The following is a 16,662-nucleotide window of genomic DNA, read 5'->3' on the forward strand; positions in this document are numbered from 1 at the left end:
AGATGGCGCTCATGGTCCCTTCCAACTCTACAATTCTTTATGTATTATGGGTAATCAAAGCCAACCAAGAGAAGCTGGACTAGTTACTGGAGTTGGGGCTTAAATCAAAACCCTTTGTTTTTGCTTGGGAAAAATATTGACACCAATGGTCTTCCCAATTTCCATCGCCGTTTGTTATATGGATGGCCACTCTTGTCACTTCTTGTAGCCACCTTACAGTTCTACAGATTCTGGTAATGCCTTCCTGTTTGTTTGTAAATCTTCTTTACTCAGGTTGAATAGGTTGCTGATCTGAAATATTGACAGTATGAAATAAAAATTACCTTGCTCTCTTATGACTCATTGTTAGGTACAGGGTAGGTAAATGACTAACGTGACTCACACCAAAGTACTGCAGAGGCATAATCCGTCTTGCTGAAGTGAATAAAGCTTGCACAGCTTTGAGCATAAGCAATTCAGTGTGAAATCTCACTATGCATCCCTGTTGGTGGCACAACTGCTATGTTCTTTGTAACTCTTCTCGGGGTGGGGAGAGGACACAGAATCATAGTGTTAGAAGGGGCCTCAAAGGTCATCTGGTCCTACCAGCTGCCAATGCAGAAAATATGACCTTGAGAGGTGGCCATCCAGCCAGGTCTGACAATACCAATGAACAAAACAAGGCACCAAAAACACAGTGAGACACTATTTTATTTTTAATTTAACAAAAAAATTGTCCGCTTTTCTAGCTGAGTGTGTCACATTTTGGTCTGAAGTTGTAAAGCTTATCAAATACCAAAAAATTAACAAGTGTCTAAATTTGAGCCTTCCTTCGAGCTTGAGGTCCTGAACCAAATGACTGTCCTGACACAAACACACACACACCACCCAATTGGCCCTGCTTAAAAACCTCTAATGGAGGAGACCCCACCACTGTGTGAAGCAGTCTATTTGACTTTAGAATAGCTTGGCCCATCAGGTAATCATAATGTAAGAAGACCTTTCTTTTTTAATGTCAGTATTCTTGTAGGTGCATTCTTAACCACAATTATTATTGTACATGCCATGGCAAGTGGGACGGATAGGGAGGGTGACATCTCTTGGATGCAATGAACAGTTAATTGTGTTATATACACATGGTCAATTCTTCAGTTCTACTTTAAGGAGTCAACATTTCTTTCTGGTAGAAAGCCAGTAGTCAGCTATTATATATTGTCCTTACTGAGTCATGTGGGGATAAACATTTAACTTTATTTATAGCAACATGTGAAATTGTGAACATGGTGACTTGCTTTCCATTACCTTTCATAAATGATCGTGTCGAGTGTGTGAAGGGGGGCAGTTATATCTAAGAGGCTCTTTGCGTTGGTCATGAGAATAGTTATCTGAACATTACTGTTTGTTCTATTAATGTGATCCATTATTTTAATGGGTCCAACTTGCTCAGGGGAAAGTGCTGGCACGGTAAAGCTATTGCGTGGAAGCTAGCCAAAATGTTTCTTCTTGTCACAAGGCCTGCCTTTTAAAAGCTGAGTCTGTGCTACAGAAATCCAGAAGCCACTGCTTCTGAAATTCAGCTTACAAAACGAGGGGAAATACCAAGGGAAAGGATAGCATAATGCCCCCCCCCCCCGGTTCTTACCTTTTGCCACCAGGAATTAATGGACTCATCGGTTGTTTCCTCTCACAGAGCTTAGGTAGCTGAGCAGCTCAACCTGTTCTAGCCCCCAAGTCCATTTCACCTTTTTGTAGAGGGTTCTTGTTTATCCAGGACAGGAGCCTGGTTTTTTTTTCAAATCCCGACTGTCACAATGAACATAATAAAAAGCTTCCATTTTGTGTTTTGGAGGAAATAGTGTAGTAAAGAACATTCCAAGTTCTCGTGCCCTCTCTCTGCTATGGCTGCCTTCCAAGAAGCTGTTAAGTTGGACATATGGCATCTTTCAGATATGTTTAATAGTTATTGTTCTGAATGAACTAGACCTGGAGGCTTTTGCGGAAGCAAGGACATTTTGCAGATTAATAGAGACGTATACATAAAAATGTCTGCAGCTTCTGTTCTTTCTCTTCTCAGTGAGGGGGTGTAGGGTGGGGTTAAGTATGAACATGTACTCTGTTTAACAGTGGAATCTCTCTCTATTTCCCACTCCTTGGAGGCTCTGCAGGCTGCTAGTGCCTTTCTTTTGAAAAATGAAAAATAAATCCTGTGTCTGTGCTACCCAGCTGCTTAAAATAACAAATATAATAAGCAAAGCAAAAAGTTACCATACTGACTAATGGCCAGGCCAATCTACAAATAAATATTTATTTAGAATATACTTTAAAAAACCTAAAAAAAAAAACACTTAACGAGGTCTAAGCTGTGTACAATAAAATTGTAGGTAACTCACAGCTAAAATCCACAATATAATTTTTAAAAAATGCCACAAAACCATCAAGAGATAAAATATGTAAAAAAAAAAACCTGTATAAAAACAAATATAGGTAATTGAATAATTGCTGTGTTGTTTTGCCAAAACAAAGCTTTCAGCAGGCCTGTAAAAACACAGGTGCTGCCACACTAACTGAACAGCTCCCCACAACTGAGGAAAGGACCTCAGGTAGCATTTGCAGAAGTGGAAATAAGCATGTATGTGGCAAGACACCCTTAAGTAAATTGGACCTGCAAAGTATTTACAAGTTTTTAAAAAAAGAAGAGGAAAGAATCCTATTATAAGTGTGGACAACTTGATACAGTAGTTCAAAAGGCATCGTTTTAGGCTGTACCAACAGCATCTGTAATCACATATAATATCTTAATAAACTGTACAACTACGAAAGTAGGTCAGCATTATTTTCTTCACGGCTGTAGGAACAAGCTTCTTGTTAGTTTACTCTCTCAGCCATGACTACACCACACCCACTCTCAACTAAAGCACTTATATAATACAACACTTCATTTCTATTGCCTCAGTAATCTTTTCAACAGCCATGTAAAAGGCAGAGCAAGCATTATTTGCCCTATATTGGAAGGTGAAATACAAATAAAAGTGTAATGGATAGGGTAGTGGTTCATTTAGGGCCAAACTAGTTACCGCCATGTTGACTAAATGGATGTTCACATGTTACAATGGGTTACACTTAAAAGGGCATGTGGGGAATGCAGTGAATCTCCACTTCCTCATCTCGCATTCTGTTGCTTTGGTGTGTGTTTTTCCCTTCCATCCTGGGTCTGCCACTAAAAGGCTGCCTTCAAGGGTCTCCTCCCCTGCATGCCTTTAGTGCAGTGGTGTCCAAACTTTTTTCAAAGAGGGCCAGATTTGATGAAGTGAAGGGCTGTGAGGGCCGACCAAAGGGCTGAGTTTTTGAGGGGTTTTTGAAGGATTTTACCCCAGGAAATAAACTGCCACAGGGGCCAGAATAAACCGACCGGCAAGCTGGATTAGGCCCCCGAAACAGACTTTGGACATGTCTGCCTTAGTGAAATTAAACTCCACCCTTCATTGCTCTGTGGCTCTGTGGTTTAACCCACAGTGCCACCTGCGTCCCATGCTATAACTGCTACCCAGAGGGAAAATGATAGTTTCTCTCCCTCTCTCATAACACTAGAACTTGCAGACACCCAATGAAGATAAATGTTGGAAGATTTAAGACAGAATAGTCAAACTATGGAACCTGCGGAGGCAGTGATGACCATCAACTTGAATGGCTTCAAAAGAGGACTGACAAATTCATGGAGGAGGGGGCTGCCAATGGCTACTACCTCCGCAATTGGAGGCAGCAATGCTTCTGAACAGCAGTTACTGGAAGCCATGGGAGGGGAGAGGTCTCTTGCGTCTTCTCCCTGGTTTTCCACAGGCATCTGGTTGGCCACTGTGTGAACAGAATGCCAGACTAGATGAGCCATTGGCCTGATCCAGCAGGCCATTCTTACACTCTTATCCCATTCACCACACATGAGAATACGGTGGAGCACCTTCTACTCATTCTCCATCTCCTGCCCTCAAAAACCATTTCTCTCAATGTCCTTATACACCATTGAAGGAGTTTTTAAGATGGACAACAGGCATTAAAAAAACAACAACACAACAATGCAGGGAACGATTTGGGCATTTGAGTCAGGAAAGCGTGGAACAAAAACATTACTTCTCATGATATTTTCATGCCTCTGGTCCCAAGGCCTCACACTTTGAGCTGCTGGCACTAGGTGTGTCTTCAGTAGCGCCTTTCTGCACAAATAAGGTATGGATGGGGTTGCAGAGTCATGCCTAACTTTGGCTTAAGGTTGGGAGTCCAACCACTAGGAAAATGCAGATGAAATTGTTGAAGTAGTGAGGTGAAAAATAAAAACATTTCCATTCTGGCCAACTGTTCGCCTAAACAGTGCCTTCGCCCTGAAGGGAAAAAAGAAAGAAAAATAGTATTTTAAAAGAGCTAAGGGTTTTTTGTCGTTTATCAAAAAGTACAGGTGCCATTATGATAATAAAGTACTGCATCTCTTAAAAATCAAATCCTATTCTGGTAAGCCATTAATTAATCAATCCATGCTGTTAAAGGTTTAGGCACCATTCTAAAATTAAGGCAGCGAAATAGGGACAATTTGGAATTTGGAAAAACATGGTTCTCAAATTACTTTACTACCAATCTCGTAAAAACCTGATAGCATCATTTAATTCTTTTGAACATATGATTTTCATAAACCAGTTCTGCATAAACTACATATAAGCCCAAGTATGAGAAAACTAATGGCTGATGTCCAAACATTCCAGAGAGCAGTTCTTTCCTGTTAAGAACACACTGTCCTACCAGCACAGTGCTAGATCCACATGTTATTTCCCCCTCAGATAAGCAGGATAGTGAAATCTTTAGAGCCTGATAAGGCTGCTGTTGCCAAGATTCCACTAGCCTATACCATTTTTTAAAATCTTTCTAAATTGGAAGTGGGTTGTTTCATGTACAGTAATCAGACGAACTGTTACGACACTCAGTTAAGCCTGAGTCTAAGCTCACGATTTCGCTGCCTTCGTTTCATTACAACCTTTGTATTAAAATAGTTGGTTTAGTTGATGATTAACAACTGAAGTTTAAAATGAATTAGTTTATGAAGTCAAAGCCTTTGGAATATTTGGTTGGTAGATATAGCATGCTAACCATTTTGCGTCTAGTCACAAACTTGCTGCTTCTTGATTTTTGGTTAAGTACGTACACTTACCTAGTGAAAATGGAATGAATGCTTCTTTCTTGACAAACTGTCCAGAGCTGTCCAAAAACCTCTCAGGACAAAACATTTCAGGGTTACTCCAGTACTTTTCATCAAAGTGTACAGAGTAGAGATTTGTAATGACTGTAGTGCCTTGAGGGATAGAATAGCCACGTACAACTGTATCCTTAGAAGTCGCATGGAAAATACCTAGTGGAGCTACGTTACAGAATCTTAAAATTTCATGCAGTACTGCCTCAGTGTATGGCATTTTACACTTTTCTTCTAGGCAAGGTGTTTTGTTCGGCCCAATAATTAAATCGATTTCTTTATGAACTTGCCCTGTTGGAGAAAAAGCTTTTAGTTTATTGAGTAACTGTTTGGCAAAAATAAGTAGACACGTTCATTCTACATTTAACTATGAAACCTTTCAATATATTTGTAGCCCCACTGATTTTGTGTACATTAGCCACATCCACTAGTCATGGAGAATCCTGGAAATTGTACTTTGCTAAGGGTGTTGTGAACTGTAGGTCTGCGAGGGGTAACTACAATTTTCAGGAATTCTTTGGGGAAAATCATGACTGTTGAAGTGGTATAAGAATACTTTATGGTGTCAGATGTGACCTTTGAACCAAATACAGTCGTACCTTGGATCCTGAATGCCCTGGAACTCGGACGTTTTGGCTCCCGAACATCACAAACCCTGAGGTGATTGTTCCAGTTTTTGAATGTTCTTTTGGAACCTGAATGTCCGACAGGGCTTCCGTGGCTTCTGATAGGCTTTGGTTTTTGAATGTTTTGGAAGTAGAACAGATTTCTGGAATGGATTCCGTTCGACTTCCAAGGTACGACTGTACTCCAATACAGATGCAGCATTCTTTTGTCAGTTTCCCTCCCGTACTTTCCCTGTTAAAATCTACTCTGGAGTCTTGCGGAATACTCTAGAACAGCATGAAGTCAGTGACTGGGAAGGATAAGTTGGGAAATAGGCCCCTTTTCCACCAGCAGACACATCCTGAACAAACTCTGCTCAAAGGATACAACTTCCAGTGGGACCAAACTCTAGTTTCAACCTAATGTGTTCAGATCGGGTAAAGATTTAACAAGTGCTGTTAATACCCTGCTTGGAATGCACATTCTTAATCAAAAAACAAAACAGATCACGGCATATGGCATAACCTACCTTGAATATTAGGATAAAGAGCCATGAACAACACTGCCCATCTTAGAACATTTGTTGTAGTTTCTGTTCCAGCAATTATTATTTCTCCAGCAGAGAAAATTAAGTTTTCTGTTGTAAATGTAGACTCGGGGTCATTTTTATTTTTGTCCATCTCATCAAAATATGCATCTATAAAATGCCTTGGTGACTGAGGTTTCCTATTTTGTGAGAAACGCTCAATAAGGTGGAGTAGAAAAGTATAGACTTCAGATGCATTTTTAAAGAGTTGCTGATGCTTTCCAAAGGGCAAGGCACCGATCCATGGAAAAGCATTGTACAAAAATGCAGAAGAACTAGCTGCCAGTTCAATGTTTTCACTAAATATGTCCATCATATGCTGAAATTCAGTGTCTTCATATGTAAACCGTTCTCCAAAAAGAATCAAGTTAGTAATATTTGAAACTGCATTTGTTATCAAGTATTTCAGATCAAAAGGCTTGCCCTTATAGGTATCAATGGCCTCAAGGAAAATGACTGATTCTTCTGATATTTTGCTTTCAAAGGACTTTTGACCATATCCAAAAATACGGAAGCTTGTTACAGCCAGCTTGCGATGCTCTGTCCAACCTCTGCCATAACTTGAGTTCAATAAACCTGAAATATATGAGCGTCAATATGTTTAACCCAGGATCTTACTTCCTCTTTCATCCATATCTTTCTACGATTTGCAGCCACACACACAGTTACACACATGTACAAACAAAAACGGTATCCTCAATTCATCATAGTGAATTAGTTTTACTGTTATCTTTCTAGAGTTAATGACTTCAGAATTATGTCCCATGTTTTTAAGTGCATGCAACATTATACCTACTCAAAATGCAACCTGTTTATAGCACTTTGGGAACTGCATGCGTAAAAATGTTCTTTTTAATGCCAATTTCCACTTCCCTGAAGTTTCAAGGTAGCCTTTTCCTAAGCCAGTTTCCTTGTAAAGTGTATACTGGTGATTTATGTAATAGATGCTTATTTACAAATACAAAAAGTCAAGTGGGGGGGGGAGGCAGGCACCAAGACAGGCAGTGCTAGGCAAAGATATAAAGATCAACCAACTATTTCTGTATATCCAAGATTTTTTTTATGTGTGTGTGGGAGGAGAGTGTTTCTTAACAGCAAACCAGTATACCTTCTCACCTATCCCACAAGGTAAACAGCTTTTGAAACCAGAGTGTGACGTAGAAAATCAGCTTGAGTTAGAGTGACAAAACTTGCTTAAAGACATTTTTAATTTAGATTACACTTGAGGAACTGAATTGCTGTAAAATTACAGAAGACAGATAAATAGATTTACATGCAATTTTTAAAATCTTCCAAAACCTTTTTTTAAAAAATTCATTTAATTTATATATATTTTTTATTAATAGGGTTGGCTAAAGCTTATGTATCCCTTAGGGTGCTGTTAGTATCTTTGAGAACTTGATGCAGGACTAGTGACTAAGTTGCGGGCTGCTGGATAGTTCAGTTGGTTAGAGTGCGGTGCTAACATTGCCAAGGTTGCAGGTTCGATCCCCATAAGAGACAGCTGCATATTCCTGCATTTCAGGGGTTTGGAGTAGATGATCCTCAGGGTCCCTTCCAACTCTGATTGTAAATAAGGTTTTACAAGGACACATTAATTCTCCAATGCTCTCATGCCCAGAAGAAACTAAACTCAATCTCTGGAACTTTCATCACCTTGAAGTGTTTCAACAGTGGTACCTCTAGCTGCGGACTTAATCTATTTAAGGGTGCCATTCGCACCCCGAAAAGTCTGCAACTAGAGCGCCTCTTCAGTGCATGTGCAATCGAGTGCTTCTGCGCATGTGCGAAGTGCGCAGATCGCTTCTGTGCATGCGGCGAACCCGGAAGTAAACACTTTCAGGTTTGCCGCGTTCATAAGCTGAAAGTCCATAACAAGAGCAGAACTCAACTAGAGGTACCACTGTATTACTTAGCTATGTATCTTGGTCTCCCAATCTAGTTTGCAGTGTACACTAAGCATTACACGCAAATACATGTAAACAGAGTACCATAAGCTAATAAGCAGTCTTAGGAAGATACAATTCTAAGTGGAGGAGTGTCATGGAAGAGAACACTTCCCATTGGTTTTTCTGCTCAATGTCACCTGTGTTTTCCCACATGGGGTTCTGGATGCCAATTTACTAGGGTGCCACACAAATTTGAGCCCACCCATTTTGATATTACTAGCTTAAGTCAACTGCAAATCACTGTTGCATAAACATTACAGAATAGGTTTGTTTTTAATTGATGAAAGGCATTTATAAAAGGTATTAAATGCAATTCAGCAATATCTTTTAAGGAACATTTAAGGAATGTACAAATGAAAAATGAAAGAAAAAACAACCCATGAGATTATCAATGCGCTCCAAATTCTGCAAGCAGTGAGTAGGGGCAGAGAGGGACAAGTCTAGGGCACAAGTTAAGCACTTTTATAAAAGTCCAGTCAATTTAAATGAAACAGTTTAACATCTTCCTACATTTTTTCCATGTTTTCTATTAGATTGTGGCAGATTTAGCTTTCTGTTATACTGCTGCAGGGGGGAGGGGGTCCACGTCTTTGTTCTGTGAACTGCCCTGAGACCTCCGAGTATAGGGCAGTATTCAATAAATATTAATAATAAAAACAGATGCTGAACCACTGTAGTAAGGGTTCCTAAACAATGGCAACCTGCTAGTTCTACAATGGATCTCTCACAACGATAAAAGCAAAGGTAGCAAAGCTACAGTTAAAAAGGAATTGTGCATTAAACATACCTTCGTGAAATACACAAATACCAAAATGTTGCAGTGCTTCCTATGTGTGCATTAACCTTGGCACACGAATGAATGGGCATTACTCAAGTGCCTCAGGCCACCCCCTTGACTCTTCCAGTTGTTCCTCCCCACATTTGATTGTCATGTGTAGTACTGTGTAAGAGAAAGGGATTGCAGGAGGGTTATTGTTGCTGCCTCCATTGCACACTTGCTGTAATGTTTACTGAAAGAGCCTATGAGTTGGGTAGAGTTGGGGGCGGGGGGCGGACTTCAAGGGATGGAATGATCAGAAATATAGCCTGCCTAAGTATGAAGCCATCTTATTCTTTCTGGCTAAAGGACAACATTTCCAACAGTGCACATCAACAGCCAGCTTCAAGTTTGATTTCCCAATGTTGCCCTTTGGACAGAGCTTGAGGAATTTTGCAGACCAAGTCAGAAAGTACATACAAATGAAAAATGCTCTCTGGGTTGTTTCTTTAAAGTTAGTAAGAAGACAGAATTGCAGGCACCTTTTTAAAAGCATATACCCAATACACTAATAAGTCTCTATTAAAACAACAACAACAACACGTACCTCCCATTTTTGTCAGCTTCTTGAACAAAGGAAGAGATGGCCTGTCTGCAAAAATCTCACTCTGCTGAACAAGGCATTCTTTTACTGCATCATAGCCATTCAGGACAATAGTTGATATCCCTCCAAGATCAAGGCTAAATACCTTTAAAAAAAAATTACATGTCACTTTCAAGAATTGGGGTGGGGGGGTGGGCAGAGAGAGAAATACTAGTTTCTTTTTCTTTAGAAATGTTCGTTTGGTCCATGGGCACCACAACAGGTATGCTTCTAACACCACATGATGCTCACAAATATGCTACATGTGCTATGCAGAAAGATTACAGTTGCATAACAATATCGCAGTTTGCCTTCATTCACAGACGGTTATATGTCAAAATACATCTCTGGAACTATCATACAACATCAATAATATATCTTTCCAGTCCAACATGTTGGCTAGGCTTACTGTCAGACACATGAGCTTCCTACTTATTGCTTCACTTTGCAGGAGGAACATTGTCTGCATCATTCTTAAAGTGAATGCATTACCTGTCACAAGAGATAAACATAAATTGGCAATATGTTTCTGTGGCAGCAGGAATGACACGTCACGAACAAAGTGTCCCTGAGCAGAAGATGAAAAAAACTCTGCAGTAAGAGGCATGCTTCTGTTAAGATTACGCAACAGTTGCCTCACTATCTTTAGAAGACATCCAAGCTAGAAAACAGTTGTTTAATTTAAGCTATACAGTGGTACCTCCGCTTACAAACTTAATTCATTCTAGAGATCTGTTTGTAAGCCGAAACTGCTCGTAACATGAGGTGCGCTTCTGCTAATGGCGCTTCCCGCTGCCGCCACACGACTACTGCTCACATCCCAGGGCAAAGTTCACAACAAGGGGCATCTACTTCCGGGTTAGCGGAGCTCGTAACCAGCAGCGTTCGCAAGGAGGACAGTACGTAACACAAGGTTCCACTGTAGTGAGCAAGCAAGGGTCTGAAACCACATTTTTATCCAAACTTGCTTTCACCAACCAGAGTTTAAAGCAGTTTTGTAAATAAGTTCAGAAATTACTAGCATGCACACCTAGTCCACGTTTCCATACTAGCTACTTTAAAAAAAATTCTTCTACAAGCAGGGAGGACAGGTTGATCCTTGCTCCTTCCTCCATTGCTAGCAGTAGACCAGGCATAGGCAAACTCGGCCCACCAGATGTTTTGGGCCTACAAGTCCCACAATCCCTAGCTAACAGGACCAGTGGTCAGGGATGATGGGAATTGTAGTCCCAAAACATCTGGAGGGCTGAGTTTGCCTATGCCTGCAGTAGACTGTTTGAGGAGGCATGGAGAAATCTGTCCTGCCTCTGCCAGACTTAGAATCATGAAATCACAGATCTAGAGTAAGAAGGGACCACAATGGTCATCTAGTTCAACCCGCTGCAGTGCAGGAATCTTTTGTCCAACGTGAGGCTCAAACCCACGACCCTGAGATTAAGAGTGAGCCAAACCTCTTGCTTGCATGGAATTCCTGCTCACTTAAGGTTACCAGGCAAGTTGTTAAATACTTGGCTGGTCCAGAAAAGCCACATTTAAGACGCCACAGGGAACAGTGGTTAGTTCTGTGGTATGTGAAGGAGAAGGCTTATGCAGGCTTATTCACATAGTGGGAAACCATGGTTTAATTGTATACCATACAAGAAAGCATATTTTATCATTTTTCTGTACTGATCAAATAGCTGAATATGGAATCATTATTTTTGCAGTTAATAAAAAATTGCATAAAGCTTAAAATTCTGATTTCGGTTTCCAGTTTTTGTCAGCAAATGTTCCTTTTCATAAGCTAAAGGAAAGTGTTTCTATTTGTGACTCATTATGATTGATATGATCACCAAACAAACAAACAAACAAACAAACAACTAAGGGAAACTTTTAACGAGAAATGTCCTAGTGGTCACTCCTTTTCCTGTTCCTATGAGTAATGATATTTTTTCACAAGAAACTCAAGGCACTGTGACTGTCCTCTTTGCATCCCTGCAGTAGAAAACATCCTGTATTCCAAAGAGTATTAAAAAACATGTCCTTTCTTTACAGCAATTGGCAACAAGCCTGTAGGATAGTAAACTGTCAACATTCCAACTGAGTTGATGCTTCTAGCAGCTGTTGATACATTTTAATTTGTTGTAAATGTTTTTAATCAAGATTTTCTAGCTGTCCCGGAGAGAATTTTTAAAGACGAAAAGGTGGGAGATTATTGGTTGTCTCCAAAGCAGCATCAGTGGAGTTTTCCAACCTCTGAAGCTGATTTTGAGGGCATGCAGGGTGTTGCCAGGAAGTTCCATTCATGGAGCAGCAGTGTTGGATGCTATTCTGTATACAGACCAACATGTCATCACTATGCAGCAGCAGACAACTAAAGTAACAACTTTGCCATTTCTTGTGAAAGTATATTTAACTCTGAGTTGTGGCTGAGCTGGTGCTCCGCTCGATAAATATGAAAGGCAAACAGGCTTAAGTCCCCTAACATCAGGAACGTATGTTAAGAGTCCTCATTGGCTGCAGCTTCATGGTGTATGTTGGCGATGTATTTAGTAATCTGGATGGCATGCAGATGAGGCTTAAATTGAGAGTGCCCCAAGTTCAGTGTTACCCCGCAAAGGGAAGACATGTTCATTTTACTGATGACTTCCTTCCCCTGTTTTATAACAGTTTTTAAAAACTTGCCACATTCTCTTAGAAATTTAAATAAGTAAGCCCTCTAACTCACAACTCAAACCTAAGCAGTTTTGAGGTGGAGTTAGTTTGGTACTATAGTCCAACATGTAAAATAGAAACAGATTCCTGTGGCATCTTAAATATCTAGCAGAGTTGAGACACAAAGCCCAGCCCACTTTGACAAGGGTCACAGGGTTTATGTAAAGCAAGGTTTTTTGGTTTTTTTTTAATGTTGAACTTGGAGCTGTATTAACAGACAGTATTAGCAACATACTGCACTGGTATGCTTGGTTGACAAGTTAGGCAGCTTTCTGAAAAAAGCGGGTGCACACCTTTACAAAATAGTATTTAATAATGACTATGATGCAACCAAGTCTCATGATTGTACAGTACTGCAAACTTTATATATTTTAAGAATTCTGTGCCAAACACAACAAGACTCAATACAAAATGGCAAATAATAAACCACATCCTGTTACTGCAGTTCAAATATGCAACAGCCAAAACGTAAAGTGACTTTAAAACAAAGTCCCGTTGATTTCAGCGATACTTAATCCCAGGTAACTAAGCTTAGAATAGCCTCCTAAGCCTTCCTGACATAAAAGCTGGTCAATGTAACAAAGCCTTTATGATTTCCTCACTTGCAAGGTGAGTCTTATATAATTCTTTTGTTTGTAAAGTGCTTTCCTAACTGAGGTCTGCCTCCAACAACAACTCTTGCAAGTTGGCCACTAGGGTAACAGTGAAATCCTCAGAAATAAGCTTTAGGTTTAACAGGATTTACTCCTAGGTTAAGTGGGTGTAGAACTGCATTCTCTTGCCCGAGAGAAAGCGCATTTAACTGAATGGGGCTCAACTTCTAGCAACAGAACAACTAGCACATTAGCAAAGCTAAGCGGGGTCCGGTATGGTTTCAAATGAGATGGGACCGGGGTTGAGATTCCTGCATTGCAGGGGGGTTGGACTAGATCTCAGCCATGAGATTACATGCCCCTTCCAACTCTAGAGTAGACATGGATACGATTGTCTTGCAAGGGCAGGAAAGAACAGCCTTGGGCAGAGAGGAAGCGAAACTTGAACCCAGATCTGAAAGTGAAGATGTGGAAAGAGTTCAGATCCGGGCTTGAAGTTATTCACATGAATCGGAAAAGCCTCGTCTTACAACTTAACGGAGGGGTCTTGAAAGTGGCAAACGTCCAAGAGTTAGACCGAGGGGGGCTTGGTCTCCCCAGGGCCAGCTCCTCCTCGGGACCCCCAACCCCCCGCCCGCGGGGCTGCAGTACCTGCCCGTAGAGCTGGCTCTGCCTCTTCATGTAGACGTGCGGCTGCTCCGAGGCCAGCGAGTGGATGTTGCCGATGAGAGGCAGCCCCGGCGGGCCGGGCGGGAAGCCCACCGGCCGCCTCTGCTTCAGCAGCTGCCTCACCACCAGCGGCAGCAACAGCAGCACGAGGACGCCGGCGCCCACAGCCGCCGCACCGGCCGAGCCCACTCCCGGGACCCCGGACCACATTTCCCGCTCCTGCCGGCCCCAGCCAGCCAGTCGCCGGCTCTGCTCTCGCGCTCCCTTTCTCCTCTTTCTCCAAACACGCAGAAACAACAACATCCCTCGGCCCGCTTGCCGCGTCTTCTTATAGGACGCCGGCGGCGCTCGTCAGGCGAAGCCGAGCCTGATTGGTTGAGCCGCCTCGCGCTCTTTTCCCCCCGGCCCCTCCTCTCGCGCCGCGCTTGTTCTGGAGTTGCGCCTGGGGACAGTTCGCGAGTGGGATCCTGGGGGGTCGGGAGTTCCCACGGGAGCAGCTGCAACTCCATTTCCCGCTGCGGCTTCCCCACCCACCCCGTCAAGACGCGCGTTTATCTCCCCACACAAGCTTGCTTCATCATAAGCAGCGGCTCTTCCTTGCATAACAGGCAGCAATTGCTGCAAACTGATTTGAATAGGGGCGGGGAAGGCTCACCTGATAGCAAATTCAGGTCAGGGGCAGCAGCGGGGGGGGGGGGGCATTCGGAAAGAGGCAGGGATTTCCCCGTGTCTGAAAGCAGGAGAATTCCCGGCAAAAGCCCGTCCTTTCAGCGCTAAGCTCTTTCCGCTGCCTGCCCCATCCTCAGAGCAAAGGTTAAAAGAACAACTCATTTCTATACTCTTTTTAAAAAAATAATTTTGTAGCATTTCCAGTTGTCAAACCCGAAACTCCTTGTTCTTGCAGTTTTCAGTGTGTGTGTGTGTGTGTACTTGATGCCACAACAAAGCTGTGGTACACATGGCTGTCACATGGAGAGCATTTTAATTTACTTCATGAAAGCTGTTCCTGAAGGAAGAACTGTGAGGGGAGAGACTCCATCAGGCAAGGCCTCCTTCCACCTGCCTTGCTCCACCCTCTAGTCTCTGCTTCTCAGCTTGTGTTGTATTATTTTATGTACTGTGGCTTGCTGTTGTTTTATTGATTATAGTTTAGAAATTATTTATTGTATCTGCTGTTTAACTTTTATATGTTATTATTATTATTTAATACTATTGTAATGATTGTTGAATGTTACTTTTTTGATACAGGTTACCTATTTTAAAGTTATGTTTTATTATCACATTTTTGTATTGCATTAGATTGTTGTAAGATGTACAGTTTTTGTTTCTTCAGCTTGTAAACCGCCTTCAGTATTGTAAAATAGAAAGATGGTATACAAATTAAAAATGATGATGATAAGCAGTTCCCACTATGTGGTGAGTTATTTGCAAGTAGTGGCTCACCACATGAATCATGGTTGCTACTTCCTTGTGGTAGAATAGACACCAAGACCAGTTGGTATGAAAAGGGCTGTTTCACATATAAATGTACTTCTTCAGTTTACTGTAGGCTTGATCATAAACAACAGAATGTGTGAACAGACCCCCAACTAAGAACATTGGCTTGGATCCTAAGATAAATGAAGGTTCCTCTGCTTGATTTTGAGCGATCCCCTGATCCCCTGCACTTCCTGTGGCCAACAGAAGGCTGTCCAGCATCTGACTGAATGTTTGCAGATAGAGAGAGCCCTTCCATTGTACAACTGCTCTTCCTGTCAACAAGCATCTCCTTAGGTTGACTCATCAATCTAACCTCCTGTAACTTAAGCTCGTTAGATCTAGCCTGCCCTCTATAACTGTACAATAACTGAAAACATTTCATATATAAAGTTTTCATGTTTTGTTATAAAAAAAATTAAATTTATCACAAGGGATGATCGTAACTAATCTTAACTGTTTATAATGGTTTTAATAATTACATGTGGGTAATTTTGATTTTCGGATAACTAAATAAAGGTGAAAATCATCTTTGAATGAGTGTGATTTCATGCTATAATAATGATTTTAAGCTGCGTTCTGTAGGCAGTGGTGAATCTCCTCCCACACATCTTGCACTTGGTGTTCAGACATCACTTGCACCACCCTAGTTACACTACTGTTGTGAACTGCCCTGAGGATCAGAGATTATGTCTTTCGCCTAAGTGACCGCTCCTCAGGTCTTTGAGGAGTGCTGTCATGTTCCTCCCTCCAGTCTTCTCTAGCCTAAACACACACAGTTCCTACAACCTCCTCATAGGAATTATGATCCACATCTCCAATTATCTTTGGTGTCTTAAGAACTCATTCCAATTTGTCTACCCAGAATTAGAGATTGTACTGATGACATCTGACTAGTGCAACATAAAGTGGAACTATTGTTTCCTGCAGCTTGGAAGCCTTTATTGCTACAACCTAAAATAATATCTTCTTCCTCTTCCTCACAGCCACATCACACTTCTTTGGCTCATGTTCGGCTTGCTTTTGTTTTGTTTTCATGTGTACTATTGCCAAGTCAGGGCCGGCCTGCTCATGAGGCAAGGTGAGGCAACCGCCTTAGGTAGCAGACTCTGGAGAGCTGTGATGGGTGGCATGTCTGTGCCTGCCACCCCACACTGTGTGCTGCTGCAAGAGAGAGGTGGGTGATGGAAAAGGCGCTCAAGGGAATTGGTTCACAGCCAGCACGTTTTTCTCTCTCAGGGAGAGGGACATTCAAAGACGAGAGAGGAGTGAAGATCAGGATCAGAAACAAGCAAGGAGTGAAGATCAGCATTGAGGGGAAATAAGGGGAGAGAAAAGATCAGCATTGGGATGTGGGGGTGAGGAGCCCCAGTTGTATTTTTAAAAGCACCCTTCACAAGCTACAGTTGGGAGAATGCCAATTTTTTATTTGCCTCAGGTGCCAATATCTGGGGCCGGCCCTGCATCCTATACCTGTGCA

The 16,662-nt window shown here is 41.7% G+C and overlaps 1 protein-coding gene across 1 annotated transcript; it reads right to left on the bottom strand.

Moving 5' to 3' along the window:
- Positions 1-672: 672 nt before the first annotated feature.
- CYP2R1 (cytochrome P450 family 2 subfamily R member 1) lies at positions 673-14,116 on the bottom strand. The gene is made up of 5 exons (XM_028732325.2): positions 13,689-14,116; positions 9,715-9,856; positions 6,345-6,977; positions 5,171-5,500; positions 673-4,352 (listed from the first exon to the last, which is right to left on the bottom strand). Exons 1-5 carry the CDS (start codon positions 14,007-14,009, stop codon positions 4,174-4,176), a joined length of 1,605 nt encoding a protein of 534 aa, XP_028588158.2. The 5' UTR covers positions 14,010-14,116; the 3' UTR covers positions 673-4,173.
- Positions 14,117-16,662: the final 2,546 nt, after the last annotated feature.

The sequence above is a fragment of the Podarcis muralis genome, chromosome 1 (assembly GCF_964188315.1).
Source record: "Podarcis muralis chromosome 1, rPodMur119.hap1.1, whole genome shotgun sequence".
NCBI classification, from domain to species: Eukaryota; Metazoa; Chordata; class Lepidosauria; order Squamata; family Lacertidae; genus Podarcis; species Podarcis muralis.

Bases quoted from the DNA above. Each gene is read 5' to 3' on its own strand.
- CYP2R1 (XM_028732325.2), bottom strand. From the start codon at position 14,009: ATGTTGTTGTTTCTGCGTGTTTGGAGAAAGAGGAGAAAGGGAGCGCGA. The intron at 6,978-9,714 runs GTACGTGTTGTT...CATATATTTCAG, and splicing joins GAAGCTGACAAAAATGGGAG to GTTTATTGAACTCAAGTTAT. The intron at 4,353-5,170 runs GTAAGTGTACGT...TTTTCCCTTCAG, and splicing joins ATTCATTCCATTTTCACTAG to GGCGAAGGCACTGTTTAGGC.